At 37.1% G+C, this 13396-nt stretch overlaps 1 protein-coding gene across 1 annotated transcript in view; it reads left to right on the top strand.

Annotated features, from left to right (window-relative positions):
- The window catches only part of Nup155 (nucleoporin 155), a 52891-nt gene that overhangs the window by 38704 nt on the left and 791 nt on the right, over positions 1-13396 (top strand). The window contains exons 26-34 of the mRNA XM_048368483.1: positions 1600-1753; positions 1967-2071; positions 2793-2947; positions 4798-4927; positions 5495-5608; positions 8204-8324; positions 8588-8698; positions 11198-11334; positions 13095-13201. Of these exons, the coding sequence (XP_048224440.1) occupies positions 1600-1753; positions 1967-2071; positions 2793-2947; positions 4798-4927; positions 5495-5608; positions 8204-8324; positions 8588-8698; positions 11198-11334; positions 13095-13201 (1134 nt within the window). The remainder of the gene's footprint in view (positions 1-1599; positions 1754-1966; positions 2072-2792; positions 2948-4797; positions 4928-5494; positions 5609-8203; positions 8325-8587; positions 8699-11197; positions 11335-13094; positions 13202-13396) is intronic.

Genomic DNA, 13396 nt, shown 5'->3' with positions numbered 1-13396 from the left:
TGTGGTGCTGAGGAATCAAACCCAGGGCTTCATGTATATGAGATAAGAACTTTACCACTAGGCCATATTACCAGCCCCGATATTATTTTTTTAATGGATTCCCTTATTTGAAAACAGAGCCGGTTTCCCTGCCTCTCTCACTATTGCCTGTTTTCTTTTTCTAGATGAAAGGTGTTTTTTTTCATATTTTAATTATTATTAGTAGTAGTAGTAGCATTAAGTAGTTTAATAAAGGAGTTACAATTATAATCTGACTTATGGAATTGTAACCCTTTCCTACAAATAACCAAGTGCTCATAACCTGACTTAAGGAATTGTAACCACTTACTATTCCATAGTCAGGTTATGAATGCAGTGCTTTTGGCTTATTGTCACCCTTTTTATCATTCTCCAGTTTTCCCCCCTCCCATCCCAACCTTCAAGTTACATATTCAGTTTTTACATAATGTACATTGGCTATAATTACTGCATTTGCTCCCTCTGTGTCCCCCCCCACAACTTATTTCTACTTCCCAGCATTCATTTTGATAAAGCATTATATTAGTTGTTCCGCGGAGTTACACCCTTGCACTCCTCCCCGAAGAATACCAGAGGAGTGTTTTCAGTTTCTCTTCTTTATCTCTCCTCTCTTAGTCTCTCCTTCCATCCCTTCGTTACTTTTTCCTCTTTCTAATTTTCTCTCCTTCCTCCCTTCTCTTTCTCTTTTTCCATCATTACTAGGGTTTGAACTCAGGACCTCCTATTGGTCCGCTTGCTCACTCAGCTGGCACTTTGCCACTAGATCCGTTCGTCAGGCCCAATACTAGGAGTTGAATTCAGGATTTCTCACTTTAAGATAATTTTATTTATTTGTTTGTTTGTTTGTTTGTTTGGCCAATCTTGGGGCTTGAATTCTAGGCCTGAGCACTGTCCCCGGCTTCATTTTGCTCAAGGCTAGCACTCTACCATTTGAGCCACAGCACCCCTTCTGGCTTTTTCTATATATGTGGTGCTAAGAAATTGAACCCAGGGCTTCATGTATATGAGGCAAGTACTCTACCACTAGGCCATATTCCCAGCCCAAGATAATTTTTAAATGTTCACAGATTTGTAGATTGTTACAGGGAAAAGTGTATGTTACTAAAGGAAATCCATTAACTGTTAAACTTTTTCTTTGTCAATACATTCATTTTATGGCTTTACTCTTCTATGTTTAACCAAACATTTCTCAAACCTATTGAAAAAGCATAAGATTTGTGTTGTTTTTTTTGTTTTGTTTTTTTGTTTTTACCAGTCCTGGGGCTTGAATTCAGGGCCTGAGCACTGTCCCTGTCTTCTTTGTGCTCAAGGCTAGCACTCTACCACTTGAGCCACAGTGCCACTTCTGGCTTTTTCTATATATGTGGTGCTGAGGAATTGAACCCAGGGCTTCATGTATACTAGGTGAGCACTTTACCAGTAGGCCATATTCCCAGCCCCAAGATTTGCATTATTTTTAAAACAAATATATACATTTATTTGTCAAAATACTTCAAATTTGTATATGTATTTAATTTAGATAAAATATACTAGTTGCTTTATAGATAAGTAACATATCTGTTCCTTTTCCATTTTCTTTAGATTAAACAGTTACAAATGCATTACAGATACACTTCAAGAACTAGTAAATCAAAGTAAGGCAGCTCCTCAGTCTCCCAGTGTACCAAAAAAACCTGGTCCTCCAGTGTTGTCATCTGATCCCAACATGCTGAGTAATGAAGAAGCAGGACATCATGTAAGGGGCATGGCTTATTTCCTTCTTTAAGTACAGTTTGTTGTTTTTTTTTAATTTTGCTTAATAGTGGTGGTATAATTGTTTTTGCAAAAGCAATTGCTGTTAGGCATTATTTAATCTGATTTTTTTCACCCAAAGATTTGGAAATACTGTATTATGAAGCCTAGTCAGGAAACATTTTTATTTATGCTAATTTTCACTGTTTTATTTTAGTTTGAACACATGCTCAAATTGGCTCAGCGATCCAAGGATGAGCTCTTTAGTATTGCTCTTTATAATTGGCTGATACAGGCTGACCTTGCAGATAAGCTGCTACAGGTAAGAAATTACATGTACTTTATTGCAATCCTATTAATTCATAATATATATTTATATTTTAACTAATATTTTCAAATAACATTACTTGATAATCTCAGTACATACACAATATGGGGAATTCAGTGTTTCATTCTGTGCCTATCATTAAATGTTAGTATAAAGCTATGTATGTTAGTACATAGAGTTTAGTAAATACATACATACGTACATATGTACTTTAATGTTAGTGTTGAATCATATTTTTATTAAGATAACTTATATTGTAAAGTAGAAGTTACTGTTTTATGAATTTGGAGATCTGAACTTTGTTTTCCTTCTACCATTAAGTCACTGTGTTTGTGTTCTCTGATCTTTAAAATGAAAACATAGCATATGATAACAAGGATGCATGTGAGCTCTGAGTCTGGAAATCCAGTAACTGTGTTCCAATAGCTGAGTAAAATAATCACTACCTGTTGGTTTCAGTTCCTCACCTCCTAGTGGGAGGAAACTAAGGGCCTGGTACATTATTTCTACTTGAGCAGAATTTGCACTTTTATAGTCAATTATTTTCATGAACCTGATGAAATTTTTATAGGAACTTCTTCATTATGGCAAAACAAAAATCATTTATATTGTGAAACTCTCTCCCTTTTATGTATTGATTATAATTTTGCTTGTTTTCATGAAATAAGGCAAAATTACAGTTGTCTGTAGTTTTGAGTAATTGTACAATTTCTAGATTGCTTCACCATTTCTGGAGCCACATCTAGTCCGAATGGCCAAAGTGGACCAAAACAAAGTTCGTTACATGGATTTGCTCTGGAGGTATTATGAGAAGAACAGAAGTTTCAGTAATGCTGCTCGTGTCTTGTCCAAATTGGCTGACATGCATAGGTATGACATAGTATTCTCATTGTGAAATATGAAGACAGGGCTTAGTTACATCCAGATTTCACAGGTTCTATCAAATGCTTTTCTTTGATTTCCCAAAAATTTATCATTCTTTTTTTGATGCTGGTCCTGGGACTTGAATGCAGGGCCTGGATATTATCTTTGAGCTTTTGTGCTCAAGACTAGTACTCTGCTCCACTTCTTTTTTTTTTGGGTGGGGGGGGGGGTGCGATGAGAGTCTCACAGACCTTGCTGCTGGCTCCAAACTGTGATCTTCAGATCTTAGCCTTCTGAGTAGCTGGGATTATAAATGTGAGCTACTGGTGGCTAGCTTTTTTTTTTTTTTTTTTTGGCCAGTCCTGGGCCTTGGACTCAGGGCCTGAGCACTGTCCCTGGCTTCTTCCCGCTCAAGGCTAGCACTCTGCCACTTGAGCCACAGCGCCGCTTCTGGCCGTTTTCTGTATATGTGGTGCTGGGGAATCGAACCTAGGGCCTCGTGTATCCGAGGCAGGCACTCTTGCCACTAGGCTATATCCCCAGCCACTGGTGGCTAGCTTTTTACTGTAACTTTTAAGAGCATTCATTATCTCAGTGTATGTATATAATATGTTTTTTTTTTCTTCTTGCCAGTCCTAGGGCTTGAACTCAGGGTCTGAGCACTGTCCCTGGTTTCTTTTTGCTCAAAGCTAGCACTCTACCACTTGGGCTATAGCACTCTGGCCTTTTCTATTTATGTAGTGCTGAAGAATCGAACCCAGGGCTTCATGTATGTGAGACAAGCACTCTACCACTAGGCCATATTCCCAGCCCCTACCTCCATATATTTAACTCACTTTCTTCTCCATGTGAGATGCCATATACATCCACTTTTTATTCTCACAGTCTTTTCCACAGTAATAATACTCTTCAACTATTGCATTACTTTTTCCTTTCTGTCAGGAGCCATCAAACATCAGACTTTATGTAACTTAAATTCATTAATAAATAAATGTTAATAACAGAACTCCTGAATGTGTAGAGTACTTTTTGTTTAGCCTCAAGGACTGACCAGTATTAATTAACTAACTCGTCCTATTTTAGAAAAAACAGGAACAAACTTTCTCATTTGATTCCTTTTTTATGTTTTCTTTTTTTTGGGGGGGGGGGGGGGGGGCCAGTCCTGGGCCTTGGACTCCGGGCCTGAGCACTGTCCCTGGCTTCTTCCCGCTCAAGGCTAGCACTCCGCCACTTGAGCCACAGCGCCGCTTCTGGCCGTTTTCTGTATATGTGGTGCTGGGGAATCGAACCTAGGGCCTCGAGTATCCGAGGCAGGCACTCTTGCCACTAGGCTATATCCCCAGCCCTTGATTCCTTTTTTAAAGTGTAGCACTATAGTAACTATGCATATGTATAACCTATATACTTGTGGTGAAAGGCAGATCCTTTTCTGAGTAAATAAAGCCCATTTTAAGCTAGGCATCAGAATCTCACATCTGTAATTCTAGTGCTTTCCCTTGCTCCCATCCCCCTCCCCTGCCCTTATTTTTTATTTTCAAACTGAATCTGGCTTTGAACTCAAGATTCTCCTCCCTCAGCCTTCCTGCTTGTGGGGTTATAGGCATGTGCCCCACATCTAGTTAGAATGTGAGTTTTCATATTCTGAAGTTTGAAAATAAATGACTTTTTAGATGAGAATGTAAGTATCTGTTTTCTACAACTTGACCTTAAACTCTAAAATAATTTAATTCTTTGGAAAAAGTCTAGTAATTTGTGCTTCATATGGCCTTTTATGTCCACTTGGTTTAAAATAGAATATCTTATAGTTGACACGTTCTTGAGAAATCATGTAACTAAAATTGAGACTTTTCCTTTAGCTCAGAAATTTCACTTCAACAACGACTAGAATATATTGCTCGAGCCATTCTTAGTGCCAAAAGTTCCACTGCAATATCATCAATAGCTGCGGATGGTGAATTCCTTCATGAATTAGAAGAAAAAATGGAAGTAAGTTGTAAAGATATTTAAGCTATGTCCACATAGAATAGCACATAGATGCTTTACTTTTCTATCTTTCATAGATAAATAATAGGTTTATAGAAGTTAGTATTTTTTTTTTTTTTTGGTACTGGGGATCGAACTCAGGACATTGCACTTGCTAGGCAAGTGCTTTGCCACTGAGCTACATCCCCGCAGAAGTTAGTATTTCTTTCAGAATCAGAATCCTGACATAAAATACTTTGCTTCTACTCTTATTTCTTGAAATGAACTTAGTCATATACTGTACTTCTTGTATAAGCAGCTGGGAAGTCCAATCTAGACATTTGTTTGGCTATAATCATAGGAAACACTGATATTGGTGACAAGGTTTTCTGCTATAAAGTACTTTCTGTAACATTTTTTATATCAAGATAGAGGCTCTTGTGATGCTAGTCTTTTACAGGAGAGATCTGTATTTATACATTTTAATTTTAGTAAATTTAAATTTGGTTGCTAGAACTCATGTCTTCAAATACTTGTCATGAAGTACCTATCAGAAGGAAATTAAGACATCTTGTTTTCTGCCCAATATAGGTTGCTAGGATCCAACTTCAAATACAAGAAACACTACAAAAGCAGTATTCTCATCATTCTTCTGTGCAAGATGCAGTTTCTCAGTTGGATTCTGAGCTAATGGACATAACTAAGGTAATAACAAAGCAAGTAAAACTGTATAATGGGTCACCTTATTTCTCAAACTTACATGCTTTACATTTACTTTTTTCGTTGTTGGTTATGGGGCTTGAACTCAGGGTCTGGGCACTATCCCTGAGCTCTTTGGTTCACTTTGAGCTACGGCGCAACTCCTAGTTTTCAGTGATTAATTGGAGATAAGAATCTCACAGTAACTTTTCTGCTTTGAACCACGATCCTCCGATCTCAGTCTCCTGAGTATCTAAGATTGTGACTATGAGATAATACCTTTTTGCCATACCCTCAGTGTTAACATTGAATGTTAATGGTCTCAGTTCTCCAATTAAATGACATAAAGTGGCTGGTTAGGGGCTGGGGATATGGCCTAGTGGCAAGAGTGCTTGTCTCGTATACATGAGGCCCTGGGTTCAATTCCCCAGCACCACATATGCAGAAAATGGCCAGAAGTGGCGCTGTGGCTCAAGTGGCAGAGTACTAGCCTTGAGCAAAAAGAAGCCAGGGACAGTCAGTGCTCAGGCCCTGAGTCCAAGCCCCAGGACTGGCCAAAAATAAATAAATAAATAAAGTGGCTGGTTAGATTAAAAAACAAGACCCAACCAAAAGGATGGAAAGAGACTTTTTTTTGCTAGCAAATGGACCAAGAAAGAAGGTAGGAGTACTTATGTTCATAACTGACAAATCAGACTTCAAATTAAAATTAATTAAGAGACAGTCACTTCATATTAAGAGAGGAAAGAACTTAGCAAGTACTGATAACAGGTATTAAATATACAAGACACCAAATGTGGACATAGTTAGTTTTATAAACAAATACAAACATACCTGGACTTACAAGCACAAGTAGACTCCAACACAGCAATAGTGGGAGTCTTCAACTCTTGCTAACTGGTCATCCACATGAAAAACCAACCAAGAAGTGTCAGCATTAATTGATACTTCATAGCATTTCACCCAGGGGCACAGTACATTTTCTTAGAAGCCTATGTACTTTCTTCAAAATATGTCATATTTTTTAGCTTAAATCAATCCTTTACAAGTATAAGAAAATTGAAATTGTCCCTTGTAATTTATCAGACCACAATGGTGTAAAACTGGAAATTTATAATAAATGAAAATGCTAAAAATATTAAGGCACGTGGAGACGAGGCAGTATATTCTTGAAATAACCAGATTCACTGAAGAACTCAAGGAAAATAACAAAGCTTTTTGAATTTAATGAAAATGAAAACACAAATTCCTACACACCAGTATTGAAATAGAAAAATCAATTGTTACATGTATTTGGACAGATTAAAGACCTAAAATGGCAAAAGTAGTCCTTAGAAAAAAAGAGCAATGAAGGTTTTACACAATTTCAGTAAGCAAAACAGAATGGTAATGGCACAAAAACAGACATGACTCATGGAACAGAATCAAATCCCTAGAATTTAACTCTTACAGTTATAGCCATCTGAGAAAGCAAATAAAAACATACATGAGAAAACGCACCCTCTTCAGCCAATGGAGCAGGGAAACTCCTTATCTACATGTAGAAGACTTTAGACTCTAGATCTCTTCATGTACTGAAGTTAAATCAAGTGAATCAAATTTTGACACAAGGTCTGGAACTTTAAACTTATTATAGGAGCACATAGTGAAACACTGGAAGGTTCAGGCATAAGCAGTTTTCTGAATAGAACTCCCATTACCCAGCAAGTAAGAACAAGAAATGAGAAATGGAATTGCATCAAATTCAAAATCTTCAAAGGAAACAATCACCAGAATCAAGAGACAATCCAAAGACTTGGGAAATATCTTTTCTAGCTATCCAACAGATAGAGAAGTCATGTGCAGAATATACAAAGAGCTCAAAAACTAAACACCAAAAGCATAAAAATCCAGTTTATAAATGGACACATGAATTGAATAGAGTTTTCAGAGGAAGAAGTATAAATGGCTAATAAGGACTTGAAGAAATGTTCAAATTCGTAGCTACAAAGGAAATAAAAATCTACACATTAGATTCCATCTCATCCCAGTCAAAATGGCAATTGTCAAGAAGACAAGGTAGTGCTGGTGAAGATGGTGGTGTAAAAAGTGCTTTCATCACTCCTGAGCATATATCCAAAGTAGTGCAAATCAACATACAGGAAACATTCCGGCATACCCACGTTTAGTGTGGCACTTGCAAAGCCATGGAATCAGTCTAGTTACACAGTCATTGAAATTAATTTATAAAGAAAATGTATATGTGGTGTATACCTGTGTTCATAGTTGAGTATTCAGACACAAGGAAAAATATCATTTATAGGAAAGTGGATGGGACTAGAGATGATCATGTTGACCAAGGAAAATTAAAGTATAAGGCAATTGTGGTATGTTTTTGCTCACATATGGAATCTAAATCTAAAATGATACTGAGGAGGAGACATAAGTATAGAGGACTGCCATTATGTGTATGTTTTGTTTGGAAGTATACAGGATTTTCAATTTACGTATTTTAGATACAGTATCTTGAATATTTGGTTATTTTTAAACTTGAAAGTGTATTCTGTCTCTAAAACAGTTCAATTCTGGTTGGATGTTTAATTTTCATATTTCCTTCTACAGCTTTATGGGGAATTTGCTGATCCATTTAAACTTGCAGAGTGTAAACTTGCAATAATTCATTGTGCTGGATATTCAGATCCCATATTGGTGCAGACACTTTGGCAAGATATCATAGAGAAAGGTAAGTGTTTAATTGTAGATCAATTAGCATATATTATGTAACAACTTACTAGAAGAATATAAGTAATAGGTAATATTTCTAAGGCCTGTGAAAACTATGTCAGTAAAAAGTAAGTGGAAGGCAACCATATTTAGTGGAGGGATGATTATACCAAAAGTAATCTCAGTGAATATTTAGGGGCACAAACCTTAAGACAATAGCAGCATAAATATTTCACATTGGGAAAGAACTGGTGGTTTTACTCACATGTCTCTTTCTTACAGAATTGAACGAAAGTGTAGCATTGAGCTCACCAGACAGAATGCACGCTCTTAGTCTCAAGATCGTCCTCCTTGGCAAAATTTACGCTGGGACCCCTCGCTTCTTTCCTCTAGGTAAGCAGTGACCCAGGGTGCAGACGTTTTAGTTCCTGTTTTGATAATTTGGTAGTTTTTCCCTATTGAAAATAGTGATAATTTTTTCTGTGAATGGAGACTTTTGCTGTGTCTGTTTAGCTCAGAAGTTAGTTCTGTCTTCACAGAAAGAAAAACCCCTGTAGAATAGCATAATTTGCTGAGTATAAAACTAGTTTCTACTAGCTTTCTAAGTTCATTTATCTACTTGAGGTTTGTGTTGACCAACAAACTACAATATAACCTGATACAATTATTAAAAAGGAAGGAAAAACGGCTGATGTTTCCAGGTTTGGGTAATAATATGTGTTTGGTTCAACTAAGCTCTATAACATTGAGTTATTTTTATTTTCTTTTAATTTAATATAATTTATTTTTTTTTAAGTTTTTATTATCAAAGTGAATTACAGAGAGGTTACAGTTTCATACATTAGGCATTGGATACATTTCTTGTACTGTTAGTTACCTCATCCCTCATTCCTCACCTCCCCCAATATAATTTATTTTTAAGATAGGCCTGCTGTATAACCCATACTGGCCTCACTCTTTTCTAAAAAATTAAAAACCATTTTTTTTCTGTACTGTCAAAGTGAAGTACAGAGGGGCTTACAGTTTCATATGTAATGGTCTCACTCTTAACAGTCTTGTTGGCAAGCCTCCTGAGTGCAGAGGTAGCAGTTCTGTGTCATCATGCTCAGTCTTTTTTTTTTCTTCACCTCTCTTTTTTTCCCCCTGTACTAGAGATTAAAGCTAAGAACAGCAAGCATTCTACCACTGTTAGATCACCAACCTTGTGTGTATATGTTGTGTGTTTTCAGACAAGCTCATTATAGCCCAGGATGTTTTTATAGCACAGTCTTCCTGTCCCAGCATCTTGAGCTAGGATCATAAGCTTAGGCTACTACATCCAGCTTTTGGGTTATTTATTTATTTGTTTGTTTGTTTGTTTGTTTTTGAATTACGGAGTTTTGCAAGTGATAGAGCACTAGACTTGAGAGAAAAAACAAACATCTCAGAGACAGCCCCTGAATTCAAGCCCCAGGACTGGCATGCATGGGTGCACACACACACATACACACATATATGTTTGCTTGTGCCAGTCCTGGTAGTTGAACTCGGGGGTGGGCACTGTCACTGAGCTTCTTTTGCTCAAGGCTAGCACTCTACCACTTGAGCTACAGCACCACCAGCAGCCTTTTCTGTATATGTGGTGCTAAGGAATTGAAACCAGGGCTTCACACATGCTAGGCAAGTGCTCTACTTCTGAGCCACATTCCCAGCCCAAGAATGGAGTTTTGAATCAAGCACTCTTACTGAGACACCACACCTCCAGTCAAGTCCAATCTTGATTTTTTTGTTGTTGTTGCTGTTCATGATGCTTCTTTTTTTAATTGTCATTTTAAAGGTGATATACAGTGGAAGTCCTGATTTTTGCTCATTATTTTATACATAAGGTATCATTTCCTGCCTGGATGTTGTCCTCTTATGTTAGGCTTCCCAGTAACTAGAATAACAGATGTGTGCCACTGTATTTAGATTTGTTGAAAAGGGCATCTCATGAACTTTTGCTACCTAGGTTCAACTCATACAGTGATGCCAGCTATCTTAGCCTCTAATGTAGCTAGTTAACAGATATGAACCACTGGCACCCACCTAGTTTGAACCACTTGAATACACACACACAAACACACACACATACACACACACTTTTTAATAGCTAACTATTCTAAGCCATTCACCAACCTTTAATTTTCCACAATCGTAAAATAGAAGCAACAAAAATGCATCAATGAAGTAGAATATTAAGCACTTTTGTGTTATTTAAAATTATTAAAACAAAAATGGTGAACAAATATACCAGGGACACTTAACTGTGTTCAAAGTGAGCTATTCAACTTGTGGATGAAGATGGGAGGGAAAAACGCAGGGAGCAAAGGAAGGAATGACAATGTCCAAAAAGAAGTGCATTCACTACTTGACTATGTAACTATAATCCTCAGTATATCACCTTTATAATAACACTGTGACATTCCCATGCTCTGTGTTCTTCTTGTATCTTTTATGTCTCCTAAGTTTTTTTTAATGATGTCAAAGTTTCTTCCTAGTGCCTTTATGGTGTACAATTTAATGGATTTAACATATCACAGACTTGTAAGTCTATTACCATAATTTAATTTGCAAATGTTTTCACCATTCCAAAATGAAATCCTTTTCTCTTTGTCTCTTCCCGTTCCCTCCCCCTCCAGCTGTAGGCAACCACTAATATCTATCCTGTTTATACTGCCTGTTCTGGTACATATCTTAATTTTCTTTTTTCTTGGGGTGCTGAGGACTGAACCTAGGGCTTTGTGTATACTAAATATGTACTTTGCCACCATTCTGTGACCCCAGCTCTCAAAAATTGTTTTGAAGTTGAGTTTAGACCTACCTTTTATAATCAAGAGTTAAAAAGACAAATTTTTGTTCTTTTCCCTTTCCTAGATTTTATTGTACAGTTTTTAGAGCAGCAAGTTTGTACTTTGAACTGGGATGTGGGCTTTGTTATACAGACCATGAATGAAATTGGAGTACCATTACCTCGACTACTAGAAGTTTATGATCAACTATTCAAATCACGGGTAAGGAAATATTAAATATGATAAAATTAATTTCTCTGAAAGAACTTTTTTCTAAGGGGCTGAGAATATGGCCTAGTGGTGAAGTGCTTGCCTTGTATACATGAAGCCCTGGGTTTGAATCCCCAGCACCACATATATAGAAAACAGCCAGAAGTGGTGCTGTGGCTCAAGTGTTAGACTGCTAGCCTTGAGTAAAAAGAAGCCAGGGACAGTGCTCAGGCTCTGAGTTCAAGCCCCAGGACTGGCAAAAAAAAAAAAAAAAAAAAAAACAATCTTTTTCTAGATAGAGTGTGAGGTATTTTGGTTACATGTTTGTAGATATCTAAATAGCGTCAACAGATATTTATTTTATTGTCTAAGTATTGGAAATTATACATAAGGGATTTTAAAATGATCAGAGTTACAGTGGTATTTATCATAATTAAATAGAATGCTAATGTTTTTAATACTAATAAGCCTAACTATATATACTTGCACTTTGTAGAATAGGCTAACCAAAGATATAGGTTAAATCCACTCTATTAAGAATTGTTCAGACTGGGGACATAGCTCAAGCTGTAGAGTGCCAGCCTAGCAAGCATGAAACTAATTTCAAATATCAGTGCCAAGAAAGAGAGACAGAGAGAGAATTGATAGCTAATAATTTTTTATATTTTATTTATTTATTTATTTATTTTGTGCCAGTCCTGGGCTTTGGACTTAGGGCCTGAGCACTGTCCCTGGCTTCTTTTTGCTCAAGGCTAGCACTCTGCCACTTGAGCCACAGCGCCACTTCTGGCCGTTTTCTATATATGTGGTGCTGGGGAATCGAACCCAGGGCTTCATGTATACAAGGCAAGCACTCTTGCCACTAGGCCATATTCCCAGCCCCAGTAGTAATTTTTTAATTGTTAAGAATCAAATCTAGGGTTTTCCTGTAAGGCTAAACTATATATCCCAAGCCCATTTACTTACTCTAAGAACAAAATAACAGTGTGTTTGTTCCAAATAACCTCAACAAAAACATCAAATGTATTGAACTATATCAAGAGTTTAAAACTCTATTTAATTGGACTGTTGGTGTTTGGTTTTGTTTTTGTTTTGCTAGTCCTGGGGTTTGAAACAGAACTTCTTTTTGCTCAAGGCTAGTACTCTACCACTTGAGCCACAGCAACACTTCTGGCTTTTTTCTGTTTATGTGGTGCTAAGGAATCAAACTCAGTGCTTCATGCATGCTAGGCAAGTACTCTACTGCTAAGCCACATTCCAACCCCTGTTTTTGGGTTGTTTTTTTTTAAGGTTCATAAAGAGGTTTATTAGTGGGCCATAGTTCCCACAGGAGAGGGAGCTACATGGCGTCTGCACCTTATCCAGGTGACAGCTTCTCTCTGGGGATAAAAGGGGAAGTAGGTAGGTAGTGAGTAGGAGTGCCAAGCCCTGGTTTTTATAATAGCATCATCATACAGTGCTACTGCACTCTCTGCTGTTGATTTTAGTCTTTGTTTCTGTGAGACGATGTTTTGCCAGAGGCTGCATTGGCTTAGAACTCAGTATTTTTCTAGTCTCAGTTACCTAAGGATTTGGATCACAGGTGTATGCCATATATTCAGTTCGTAGTGTCCTTTTCAAGGTCCTTGTTTTGGAGGTAGGACAAGATGTGCAATACTGGGGCTTGAACTCAGGGATTCTACTACCATAGCTTCACTTCCAGGTTTTTGATAGTTAACTAGGGATAAGAGTCTTAAGAATATATATATATATATTTTTTTTTTTCTTTGTAGGATCCATTCTGGAACAGAGTGAAAAAACCACTGCATCTGTTGGATTGTATCCATGTACTTTTAACAAAATATGTGGAGAATCCTAGCCACGTTGTAAATTATGAAAGGTAACTATGAATTCTTGTCAAAGGCTTTGCTTCTAGTAAATAACCTGGACTATGAATTTGGAGAGAATATTGGAAGACACAGGAGTCATGAAGAAGTATAGGGGATTTAGTGCTTAGGTACATTAGCAATAACTATTTGGGTGTTGTCCATCTGCATCTATGAAAGATTTTCAACCATTTTCCTAAGTCCTTCAT

The sequence above is a fragment of the Perognathus longimembris genome, chromosome 19 (assembly GCF_023159225.1).
Source record: "Perognathus longimembris pacificus isolate PPM17 chromosome 19, ASM2315922v1, whole genome shotgun sequence".
NCBI lineage: Eukaryota > Metazoa > Chordata > Mammalia > Rodentia > Heteromyidae > Perognathus > Perognathus longimembris.
Note: the sequence above shows the minus strand (reverse complement) of the source record. Positions and strands in the feature narration are given on the sequence as shown.